The 12,125-nt window shown below is 38.6% G+C and overlaps 1 protein-coding gene across 1 annotated transcript in view; it reads right to left on the bottom strand.

The window, feature by feature from the left end:
- NPNT (nephronectin) overlaps nucleotides 1–11,399 on the bottom strand; it is a gene marked incomplete at its 5' end in the record, with an annotated part of 50,261 nt that extends 38,862 nt beyond the window's left edge. Inside the window, 2 exons of the mRNA XM_029085390.1 lie at nucleotides 3,285–3,335; nucleotides 11,299–11,399. Of these exons, the coding sequence (XP_028941223.1) occupies nucleotides 3,285–3,335; nucleotides 11,299–11,399 (152 nt within the window). The remainder of the gene's footprint in view (nucleotides 1–3,284; nucleotides 3,336–11,298) is intronic.
- Nucleotides 11,400–12,125: the final 726 nt, after the last annotated feature.

The following is a 12,125-nucleotide window of genomic DNA, read 5'->3' as shown; positions in this document are numbered from 1 at the left end:
TTCCTGTAAAAAACACAAGGAATTGAAACGTGAATGAGTGGTTTGAGTTTAGGGTTGGGGTTTTTTTTCCAAGTGTAGGAGAGAGGGAGAAAGAATTTCTGGTGAAATGCACATTCTGTTAACACATGTTATGGTTGTGTAAAAGCCAGAAGCCACCAATCTTCCCAGCCTCTACTAGCTGCTGGTGGTGTCTCAACATTACTCAATAATTTTGAATTATTATTTTTTAATTGTTGCATAAACACAATAAATGAAAAACACATTCAATCAATTCATTATGGGTCTGTGCTGCTGGGTTTTTAAAATTTCTTCTTTATTTTCTCCCTGCATGAAGTCCCCCTCAGGTTTTGTCAGTTTCTGTGCACTAAGCTGCCCCCCTTTTGAGGACATGGGTAACTACCACATGCTGTCCCCTCTATTCCTTCTAATCTAGAATTTTAAAGTCAGTGATTTATTTCATGATTACCAAACACTGTTTTGTGGAGTCCTAACCATATGTTTGCACAGCATGATTCCTACCTGCCCAACTACTAATTTGTGGCCAACAATGGAAAACCCTGAGTTTTCTTAGTAGAGTATCTCTACCAATTTAACTCTTCTTTGGTTTCCCAACACTTGCCAAGCTACACCTTTTATCAAAACAGTCTTGAGTATAATTCTTACATTATTTTTCTCTGCTTTGCCTCTGAATTTCTGTTCCTTAAAAGTTATTTCATATTCCTTGCATTTTCTTTTTTTGTGTGATGCCCACAAGAGGGTTTCATTGACAGAAGTTGCCCTCAAATTTTTAATTGCTTTTTGCATCCCTCCACTCAAATCTGCCTCAAAATACCAGATTTCAGATGTCCAAACTGTCCTTTAACTTCTATTTTCACCTCTTTGAAGTCTAAAAATAAGCATAAGAATCCCTGCATCTGAACAAACTATGCCAACCACCTGCCTAAACGGCCTTGCTTCTGCCCTCTCTTCCCAAGTAACACATAGCCCCTTACTTATTCTGACTCTACATCCCAGCTCTTTAAAATTCAGTTTGCCCAAACACAGGAAGTAATTTGTGCACCAGCCCAGAAGATGATTACATAGTATTCAGCTTCACAAAACCCTTATTGGATCCCCTTACACTGCTGAATGCAGAACAGACTTCCAATCTTAAGACCGTTACTTATGTTGCCTTAGTGCCAACTTGATAACAAGACTTGCACGTTGGTGAAACCAGTTTTCCCCCTGTGCTTCCTCCTTCACCTGAAAGTGGCTGCCTTCTCCCTGTGGTGCTAAGAGAACACAACCTCAACACCTATACTTCTCTTTCTCAGGGTCAGCCCCAGCTCACATCTGCCTATTTCGGTTTACTTTTTGTGATTCTTTGCAAATTATGCAATTGCATAAGCACACACTCAGGGAAATAAATCTGCCTTGTTCATGGTAATCTTGATCCAGGATCCCAAAGGGATGAGCTAATTTGTAAAACAAATCACTGCAGCTCTTTCAGAGTTACATACTTCTTTTTTTGTTCAACTACAAAGAAATGCAGAATGCATAAAGCTTAACCTACCACACAGTTACCAGTAGGTGGTAAAAACATGTCATATCCATAACTCACATTACAGAATTACTTCTGAAAAAATAACTTTCTTTCCCAAATAAGCATACTAGCAGTCACAACACATATCTCTGCTGAGCTTAATAAGCATGACTAGGGCAATTGGGTATTAATTATCAGATAATTTCAGATGTAAAACATTCCTTACTCTATTTTTTAAAAGACAATAAATGTCCTTGACCAACTTCTGTAACTACAGACTGATAAGATAATCAGAAAAAGTGGTAGTATCTAATGCCTGAATATTTTTTCACAAATTACTTGCACTTATTTGTAACATTGATGATAACAAACGTTGTCAAAATACATGCTTAAGCTTCCATCTAAAACATACAGTTCCATTAAGTAAGTGGCTCCTAATTTTTCATGCACAGCTATTACATTTGCCTGGGTAAATCACCTACCCAGTTTGCACATATGATTCTGGTAACAGCACATTAAGATGACAAACGGCAACCAGTGTGGGCCATTCACTGCAGTGAATTTTTTGCTTGCCTATCACTGCTGCCAAATGTGTTTCTAAATTGCATACACAAATCCAGACCCTGGTTCATGAATGCCTCACTATTCAGAACAGCACTTAAAACATATGCATAACTTAACCATGGGTAACACTGAAATAAATAGGATTTAATAAAGTCAGTGAAAGTTAATCAAATGCTTATGCACTTAAATACTCTCTAAAAATCAGTAAAAATTTGATCTAACACAATGCAAAATCAGAAAAGCAAGAAATATTTCATGCTTTGCCAATCTTTTCATGTGCTTTTCAAGTGCCTCATGAAAATTGCTTAAAGAACAGGGCTTTATAATCTCAAATGGCTGTTTGTTACCTGAATCGTTCTGTGTGTCTACTGAATTCCAGCAGCTAGAAGTGGGGCAGCACGAGTGTCTCTATGTGTGGTGGCAGAAAACAACCTGGGCCCTATCTCTATTTTGTTTATTACAATATGACACCCACTGGCTTCAGCAGAGTAACTTCTGTATCACAGTAAAAATCTGACTTTCACAGGTAGGTGTGCTTTGCTCTTCTTTCTAAAGACTGGTACTCCCGCTGCAGGGACAAGTAAACAAGACACATCAATTCCTAAGCAGGAGCAGACTACAGCCCTGGGTACCAGTGCACACTAGTGTTGATTTCATTTTTCTCTTAACTTGCCAGGTTGCACACTGCTGTAGAACACAGGCTGTGAAGTTTCCCTGTTGTGGGAATGACAACTTGCAGTGGAGGTGCAAAGCAGGCAACGGCGGGGGGGGGGCAATAAGTGCTTCAGCCATCCCAAACTAACCTCCCACTGCATGTGATTCAATACTGTGAAAGCAAAATCAGGCCTCCTAAGTCTGATAGCTTGTAAATATGATGCTGGGAGTATAAACAATTTGCAGGAAAGAAAAAATGTTGCCTGGGGCTTGAGGGGAAAACAAAGAAAAAGGAAAAGAATAAAAAGGAAAAAGTGTAGAAAATTAGCATCTTGTCAGATACGTGACTGGCACAAAACAGCCCTGTTAATTTCCTTCCCCCCTCATCTTCCCCAAACCAAATGTTTAAAACAAGGAAAGAAATAAAAGAACATCTAAATCTTCTTGTCATGTATTACAGTTTTCATGTAAACTTATGACTTGGAGGCCATAACTCCAAGTCATGATCTTGCCAAAATTATTTCAAGAAATATGTTCAGCTAACCTTTGGGCTGGCACCTTAGGCTGGCTATTCTCTGCCTTAAGACGTAGAAAGCTGCAAAACAAATATCCAAAAAAAGAAATTCCAGCTTTTTTTTTTTTTTTTTTTTCTGTACAGAGGATGGACTTGGCTGGGGTTTTTATCAACTTGTTACATTCCTGGAGACTTACACACATTCAACATTCAGAGCTTTTCTGAAACAAAAAAAAAATTCTAGTACACATTTAAAAATGGAAATACCTTACATCAGTATTTCATTATGAGATTTAATGAACACATTCTGATACATAATTAAAAATGATGATGTGATGCTATTCTTATTCAATTAAGGAGCTACACTTTGTCATGTTTCATATGGTATGTAGTTGTAAAAATTCTCATGTTTCACCATTTAGGTTCAATGTTTCCACCCAGAGAACATTAACACTTTTCTTAAAGAGACAGTATCCTTTCATTTAAATGTAGGTATATATTTTTAATGCTGCATCTCAGCAGAGTAAACACAAAGGGTTAGCATTTGGATGCTAATTTGAGAGCAATTAAAATCACACCCATTTTTAAGTATCTGAACACCTAGAACCAATAAACATGCTGGCATATAAATTTACTGGTCATTTTTATAATGTTTAAATTTTGAATATTATCTAAATTAAAACTAATGCTTTGAGACTTTTTCAGCTCTTACTACCATATGAAACTAGATATGCTACAAAAGTTAAATAAGATGGAAACAGAGATTTATTTAAAATAAAATAAATCAATTTATTTGCCAATAAAATTAATGTTAGCAACATAGCTTGTTAGGCTACATAGCCTTATTATAAAAGACTGGGACTTACTGCAACAGTAGCTCTTTGTATTTTAAGTAGTATGTGACCAACACTTGAGGGTTTGCTATGATTACAACTTACATGAGTTTAAACTAGCTTTAACTAGAAAGTCCCTTAGTGTTTGTTGCAGTAGAGGAAGGCTCCCCAGGTTGTTGCTGTGCTTTGAGAGAAGCTCCAAATACAAATATAGTACAGCTGTAAATGGTCAAATCAGGTTACTGTTGAGATTTCCTTGGGAAAAACTGGACTTCAAACCTATTATTCTATATATGAAGTGGGGGATAGATGCAGAGGGGCAATGGAAAAGGATACTGTATCTTTAACATAGTAAAGTCGTAACTGCTTTAAAAGCGTAAAGCTTCTAAAATGAAAAAACATAACCATAACTGAATAAAAATAGCAAAACCTCATTTTTCCTTGTCAGTATTAAAGTAGTATTGCAATTCTGTATAGAATTCCTTTTCTTTGAAAAGTACCTAGGGATGCACAAAAATATAGGACATTTCCTAAGAAGCAGGCATGCTGCATGTCACTATTAAATAAAAACTGCCAACACAATGCCTTAACACAGACCGTATTCTTGCAACCACAAATTCAGTGACAAAACTCTCACTGACTTTAAGGAGGTTTCTGCTGGTGGGTCAGCCTCCTGGAGGCCAGTGTTTTCATGGCTCATTACTGACAAAATCATGGGTTTATTTTTGTGCATCTTGGACCATACAGAATTGCCATCTCCACTGGAAGCATTGTTATGTGCAAGAAACAGAAGTCTTAAGCAGCTGATGGCCTCTTCTCCCATTGATGTATGAGAAGATTTGTATGGGCCAACTCCCATCAACATTATCGATGGTTATACAAAATCTCCTTCTAGGCATCAATGAGAGCACGACCACCTCCCCCCTCCACCTCCCACCACCTTGCATCTCTGTAAGCAGATTGCACAGTACAGATACACAGTCTTTAAGCTCAGAGGACAGAAGCAGCAGCGCAGACAGCATAAGTTTCTTCACAGCCATTGTAAGAAGGCAGCAGCATGCAGAGTTTCAGCAAAGCATTTGGTTATGCCTGTGTCTGCTATATCAGCTTGTACAAGCTCGTCTCTCTCTCTTGCAGGTCCCCTTAAGAACCTCCTGAAATAGTGTTCTTTCTACTAGGTTTGACTCAATGCTAACCTGTCATCCTTCAATTAGCATTTTTGAATGGTGCAATGCTAAGGAGAGGTGTAAACTGATGGCATGACTTATGTCTTTACTAGTGGGCTACTGTACTGTATAGCTTCTTGATTGCTCTGTCCCTATGCTTTTAAAGCTAATTGTCACGGGTTTAGTCTAAGGTGGTGGGAAATTACTTTGCTGACCTATTCTGGTTTTGCTCCCTAGGTATAACCAGATGGATGCTCTGAAAGACCACACTCATCTTCACAACCCCTTCTCCAGAGAGACTTTGTTATCATTTAAGGGGAATTCAATATTGAAATGAGTGAAGTAATCAAATAACATCACTACTTGAAAATCCACCTTCAGTGGGATTTTATTGCTGTTAAGCATTCAAACTTTCTGCCCATGGGACAAAATCTCAGAGTACCTCTACTGACTCCAACAGTCATGTAGGCTCATGCCAACAGAGGATCCAACAGTAGATCTGCATCCGTTTACAGAAGCTGCATATCCAACCTTCTATTCTGCACACATGTGACTGCAGCAAAAGGAACCATTTTTGCCATCGCCTCTAGCAAAGGAGTTGTCCAAACTGTAATCCAGAATGAGAATTCAAGTGGTTTTTTATTGCTTTTCTTAAAAAAATCTTGTTGAATCTTTTAAATCTATGTTAAAGTAGTATCTCTTTCTACAGTCCTTGGCTGTTAAACTACAGCTGAAATTTTCAAGCAAAAGGCAGCCTACATCTTTAGTGTACCTTGACTACACATAACGAGCACACAAATCACTTACAAACAGACATGCAGCCAAGTACAAAGCAGGTGTATTTCGTTCATGAAAGGCACACACATGTGGAAACCATTTTTATAGCTTCTGAAAGAATTACAGAGATATTTGTAAGCCAGCTAAAAGCAAGGCAGGTACATCATTAGTTCTAAGAATAACTTCCAGGGAACCAAGATGGATTAGTGGTAAAAACATCCACAAAGAACTATGATTTTTCAAATAACCCCTAGCATGGCCTGTTGGAAACTGAAGGGAAGAACTTCCACTTTTATACTGAGGAATAAAAAGCATCACGCTACTTTCACATGTGTCTGTGTGAAATGAGTGCATCTCTCATCCTGTATTTTAGTTTTCTGATAGGCTAACCAGAGCTCAGTACACGAGTATACATCCACAGTCGATTTGTGTACACCAGATTATCAGCAAGGGTCAGTCAGCAGCAAGTCCAAGGACCCTCCTGCTGCTTGGCCTACCTCTGACCTAACAGAGACACTTGGACAACAAGGCCCAGATTATCCTTTCCTTGAGAAACACTCAGGAAGACAGGCATCCCTGAAGAATACTGTCACAGACATCTTATTAGGGGAATGAGATGACAAGCTTCAGCAGGTCTCCTAGACTACAGTAGCTAGAATACAGGAATGGCCATGACTGTTTTATTTTGTGCAGTTGACATTTCTCATCCAGCATAAAGAACTGAGCTCCAGCCTTACCACTACTGGAAATTCTTTTCCCCTAGGTATTTCAAATCATGAAAATTAATGCTGAATACCACATTTAAAAAAAAAAAAAAAGGCTGAATCAACTTCCTAAGTCCAATATTTTTCTGCTGGAACACGGAAAACTGCATTTGTGCAAACCGTGTGCCCCAACCTGGTTTTCCCTGTATACTTTAAAACCCACAGAGTGGGTTCTGGGTTAGGACAACACACTGTTACAACAGATACAGTTGTCTTACAATGTAAAAGGAGTAACAAATTAAAAATGTAGTCAGTATCTGCTCTCACCAAAAACACTGTCACAGGAATTCAAAACCCCCTACTCAGAGAAGAAATCCAGAAGAAACTCCTTCTACTCTCACTTTTGCTCTGGCTTATAGTTTTGTTGTATGCACCACAATAACTTATAAAAATGCAAGACAACAGCCCTATTTTTACACACATCTCATCAGGTACTTTATCAACACACCATTTTTCATGGAAGTAGACTTCTGCGTGATTAATCCCACTTACAGCTACTACTTCCACTACTACTTATTAAGGTGCAAGTAAATCTCATAGGCTGGGCACCATGGGATTTTTTGAATAATTTCAGCTGGGATATTTAACATCTAACTTCACCAGGTTTAACCAATAAGTCTGGTTTATGTACTAGACCAAAACCTCAGAAAGCCTACTTAGTTATGCTAGTGGTGGAACACATCCACTGTTCTAAATCTAGATTAGGCCACTAAATAAGTGTAGATGGATTTTTGGTTTATAAGGACTTAGAAATGCCAGTGAATTTATCTGAGATACTTTTGTCAGCCCCTTTGAAAATATAGCTAAATTTTTATCAATTGCAAAATGTATCTAGTTGCCTAAATATAGATCTCGCTTTGGTGTTCACAACCTGCAAGGAATAAAAAAAAATAATAATCCAACCTGTTTCAAAGTTCTTGATTATTTCAGTTGGAGGGACGCCTTCTAAGTGCATTTGCTGGAATCAGAAAGAACATTTGGGAAGGCAATTTCACGTCACTGAAGAGAGAGTATTTCTACTAGCTGAGATGTTACAGCTGGCACTGACAGCCTTTGGAAGCAAGTTTACAGACAAATCAGACCTACGTGCACTTCCTTACACGTACTAGTCCTGATTGGTGTAATTTAACAGCAGACAGAGGATGTTTTAGAGGAAGAGTGTAAATTAAAGGAGGAGCCTGATTTCAACTTCTTCCTGCATGTTTATAAGAGTGAAAAAGACAGCTGAGTTGTGCTGACTTGCGTTACTAAGTAGTAGTAAGCATGGCCATGCCCTGTGTGCACCCTTTTTTCAGTCAAAGGGACATAAAAGGAATTTCTCCACACTTCACAGAAGCAAGTTTAGCTAACGCAGTTCAGTTTCCATTTGCGACTGTATGGATGGATTATGGATGGAAGATCAGGAGCACTGAGTTACCAAGGCTCAATAAGTTACTGCTTGTTAGCTGTAACACACTCCTACCCCATTAGAGCTGACACATACAGGCTTAAACCTCTGTCACGATTGAACCGTTACCTTAAATCACACAGCGGGTTTAAACTAGCGCACTTTTTCCTCAATAACCATGGGCAGAAGGCGTGCCCACGCGTGCTTGGTGGGGCAGCTCAGATGGACAGCAGAAAAGGTATCCAGGTATGTTAGAGATCGCATGCCTGTGGCTCATCATGGTTCAGAGGTCTCCATAAACTGAGACAGCCCTGACATGTATCGGAGTCTATATTCTTGCTACACCGTCTCCAGCACGGCTCTCACCTCACCTTTGTGTTCAGAAAGATAAATTCGGAGGTGATCAGTGCCTACATAGTAAACTATGCATGAGTAAGCAGGTGAGAGTCCAAAGCACTGGCAAGCCTTCTAAGAATGGCTCTAACTAGTTTGAAAAAAAAAAACATTTAAGATCACTAATAAAGAGCTCAGCATTATTGCCTGACTATTTACAGCTTCTTTTTTGGACTCATTTGTGAATTGGGTCTCACTACTAATTTTTAAGTCTGACTCTATACTTGTTTTCAATGTGCAAATACAATTTATTCTAGAAACAGTAAAGAAAACATACATCTAGTAGAGCAAGTCTGACGTACTTAATGACACTTATTTTGGGGACAGGACTAAGAGGTTTGCCTTTCTCCATAGAGAAAACAGGAGAAATAATTGTGTACTTGGCTTTTTGGAAATTTTTCAATTATATCCCTTTATACAGTAAAACACTAAAGTTTTCCTTAGAGGCCAGGAATGCTGCCTTCTGTGCCAGGTTAATCCTTCATACCAAATGCCACATTCCCAAGGTGGAGAGTTGACTACAGATTTTCTGTTTGGCTGCAAGCACTAAAGATTCACTTTTATTTAGTGTTATCTCCCACTCTGTGATATGACTGGAATTTTCACCACTCACAACTGGGGCAGATTTTCTTGCTTTATTTTGCTAGGAGTTTGGCTTCCATTTAAAAACTAGAAGGAGCTTCTAAGATTTTAATAAGGTCTTCACTCAAATGCCTGAGACTCTTCTGAACCAACAATTCAAAAATTATCAGCACCTCGTGAAAAAAATGGGAAAAAAATTTTAGACACCTAAGTGATAACTGTATTCTTTTGAAAGTCTGGGCCCAGCTACTGGAGATGACCACATGAAATCCAACTCTGCACTTCTTGGAAATGTGCATGGAGAACAAATCTGTGAATAATGGAAATGTGCATGGAGAACAAATCTGTGAATAAAATGTGACTAAAATGCAGTGGAAGGAGGTGAGAATTCATCTAGCTTTAGCCTTAAAAAAAAGAGCACTTATAGTACCTGAAAAAGCTGGCACTACAAATGACCTTACTGACCAAATTCTATGAGTAAAAAACAGAAAATATTTTCTATGTATAATTACTTTTGTCTCACTTTTAGTTACAAATCTTTTGATAGAGTCACTTTATACTACTAGTGTCTCTCAACATCATAAAAACACCGCCCCAAATCAGATTTGGTAACAGTGAGAAACTGACTTTCACCTAAACATGAGCTGCAATTTATGGCCACAACACAGAAGACAACTTGCCTAAGAAAACAGGCCACAGTAAGACCCTTTTAGCATTTTGGGGTTTTTTTGTTTTGTTCTTGGTTGGTTTTGTTGGGGTTTTTTTAAACAATGCAAATTATTGATACTTGCCAGTTAAGCCTTTGTAGCCTCAAACATTTAAATGCTCAATGATTTTCAAATAAACCTGCATAATGAAAGATGGACATAGATTCTGTGATTTCTGGAGTGGTCTCAATCAACCTACTCCACATTCTCCTTCCTTCTCCAGAAATAGTCAAGGAAAGGACTACTTGTTGCTAATTAGAGCCCTAAAAATCAAAATGATTCATTATATTGCCTGAGAGATATCAACCTGAGCTTCACATCGAAAAACAGTATCAGGGATACGTTCTAGAAGTATTTTACATAGCTTCTTTATCAGGCATCTTATATACCTATTAAACATTGTGTGCCTTCAACACACTTGGGAAGGAAGAAGCCAGTATTGCTGTTTACAGATTTGAACAAAACCTTTGCTGAGAGTCTACAGTTGCATTGCCAATGCTATTTCTGTCTTTTGCCTATTTGCCACCTACAGTCACTGCCTTGCAGACTAAGCAACTTACAGCAGTTAATACCTGTTTTACTTGAAAAACGGCCTTGCAGAAAACAATCTAGTTTGCAGACATTTGCATCTAAATAAAAAATTAGGATGAGTATTTATCGGTTCACTCTTGCAAAAACCTAGGGGACATCACTCATGTATGCACGGTTAAACACATGAGCAAGCATTTCCCGTATCAAAGGCTGTATTTTTAATAACCTAAGGTCTCTGTGACACTCCTAACAATTTGTACTTCTACACAGAGCTGGCTGCCACCACAGAATACCTTTTGAAGATGTGGTTAATGATGGAAGACTTATCTACTTTGTTACCCTGCAATGATATCAGATTCTAGATAGATGCGAGAATCTCAGAGATGTTTCTCTTCACGTGTGACCCAGTAAAAGGATGCTGTCAAGCTGATTTATTCCCTTAGTTTGAGGTTACTGAAAGAATGACTGAATTTAATACTAATTGAATTTAATAACTGAATTTAATACTAATAATCATTTCCACTGACTTTTTAAGTGAAATGTCAATAATTTGGGTTTCCTTCTTGGGCACAAATATTCTTACCCTCCAGCGCCTGTAACATGACACAGTGTAGTGTTACATCAGACTATTAGAACAGAGCATGAAACAGAGCAGAAACCAAACAGAAATTCCCAAATTCTCATTACCCTAACTAATGTTTACCTTTCTTGATTGCAATCATTTTTAGTACAGTTAATAACAGACAGAATTTTAACATGACAACATCCTTCTAAGTAAGACTCACACGTGCAAAAGCCTAAGCCCTGCATTGTAAGAATGTGTGTGCATGAGTGAAAGACGTGACTAGGTATGTACAAGCCTTTTCTACAAGTGACTAGAAGCCCCAGCAGCAACGATACTCACGTTGGCATTGTCCCCAGGACAATCGGGCCCAGCCCCAGCAGCAGTCAATTCTACTTCCAAACCGACACAGTCCTGTGGAGGAGACTATTTGTCTGGGCCACCTGAACAAGACAGTTCAAAAAAGTCTGGTGAAACATTTTAAAAATAGCTAAAGTAATTCTAGATTAAGAAAAACAAAAGACAAAGTCCATCAAAAGCCTCTCCTGCATGGAACTGTGTATCTTTTTTAAAAAAAAAAACAAACCCAAACACTAACTGCTCTAAGCTAAGTCTTTGATATTTCTATCATGAATATTGTGTTTAGTTCAGAAAATATAAATGGCTATAGGCAAAGAGGGGCAAAGATAATTAGGGTAACTTTGTAAAGTCTGAAAAAACTGACAGGGCTTTGCAATATGCTCACTGTTGCCACTGCCAGGCTGGCATGGAATAATTTCCGAAGCCTGAAACAGAATTTATAATGTGGAATAAACCACCACCACAAAGTTTCGGCATTCAGTTTATTTCACAATACATGGCCAAATTTTCTCACTGAAACCTTAAAGGGAAACAAAAGCTTCCTGAACTGTTAAACAGAAAGGAAACACGAAAGGAGAACCGTAGTCTTGCCTTGTTCCAAGGGAAAGACACCACCACAGCCTCAAGCAGTTACAAAGTACCGACCGAACTCGCTAATGTTTTTAATGACAAGCTGACAAAAACGAACGCTGCATTTGAACAAATCCTAAACCGAAACGCCTGGAGGGGGGATCCCGCCGGCTGATTCCCAGGCACACAGAACGGCCGTGCCTGGCCGGGCCGGGCGCTCCCCGCAGCGCCCCGGGCGC

The sequence above is a fragment of the Antrostomus carolinensis genome, unplaced genomic scaffold, assembly GCF_000700745.2.
Source record: "Antrostomus carolinensis isolate BGI_N321 unplaced genomic scaffold, ASM70074v2 scaffold4566, whole genome shotgun sequence".
NCBI lineage: Eukaryota > Metazoa > Chordata > Aves > Caprimulgiformes > Caprimulgidae > Antrostomus > Antrostomus carolinensis.
The sequence above is the reverse complement of the archived record's forward strand: the minus strand, read 5'-3'. Positions and strand labels throughout refer to the sequence as shown.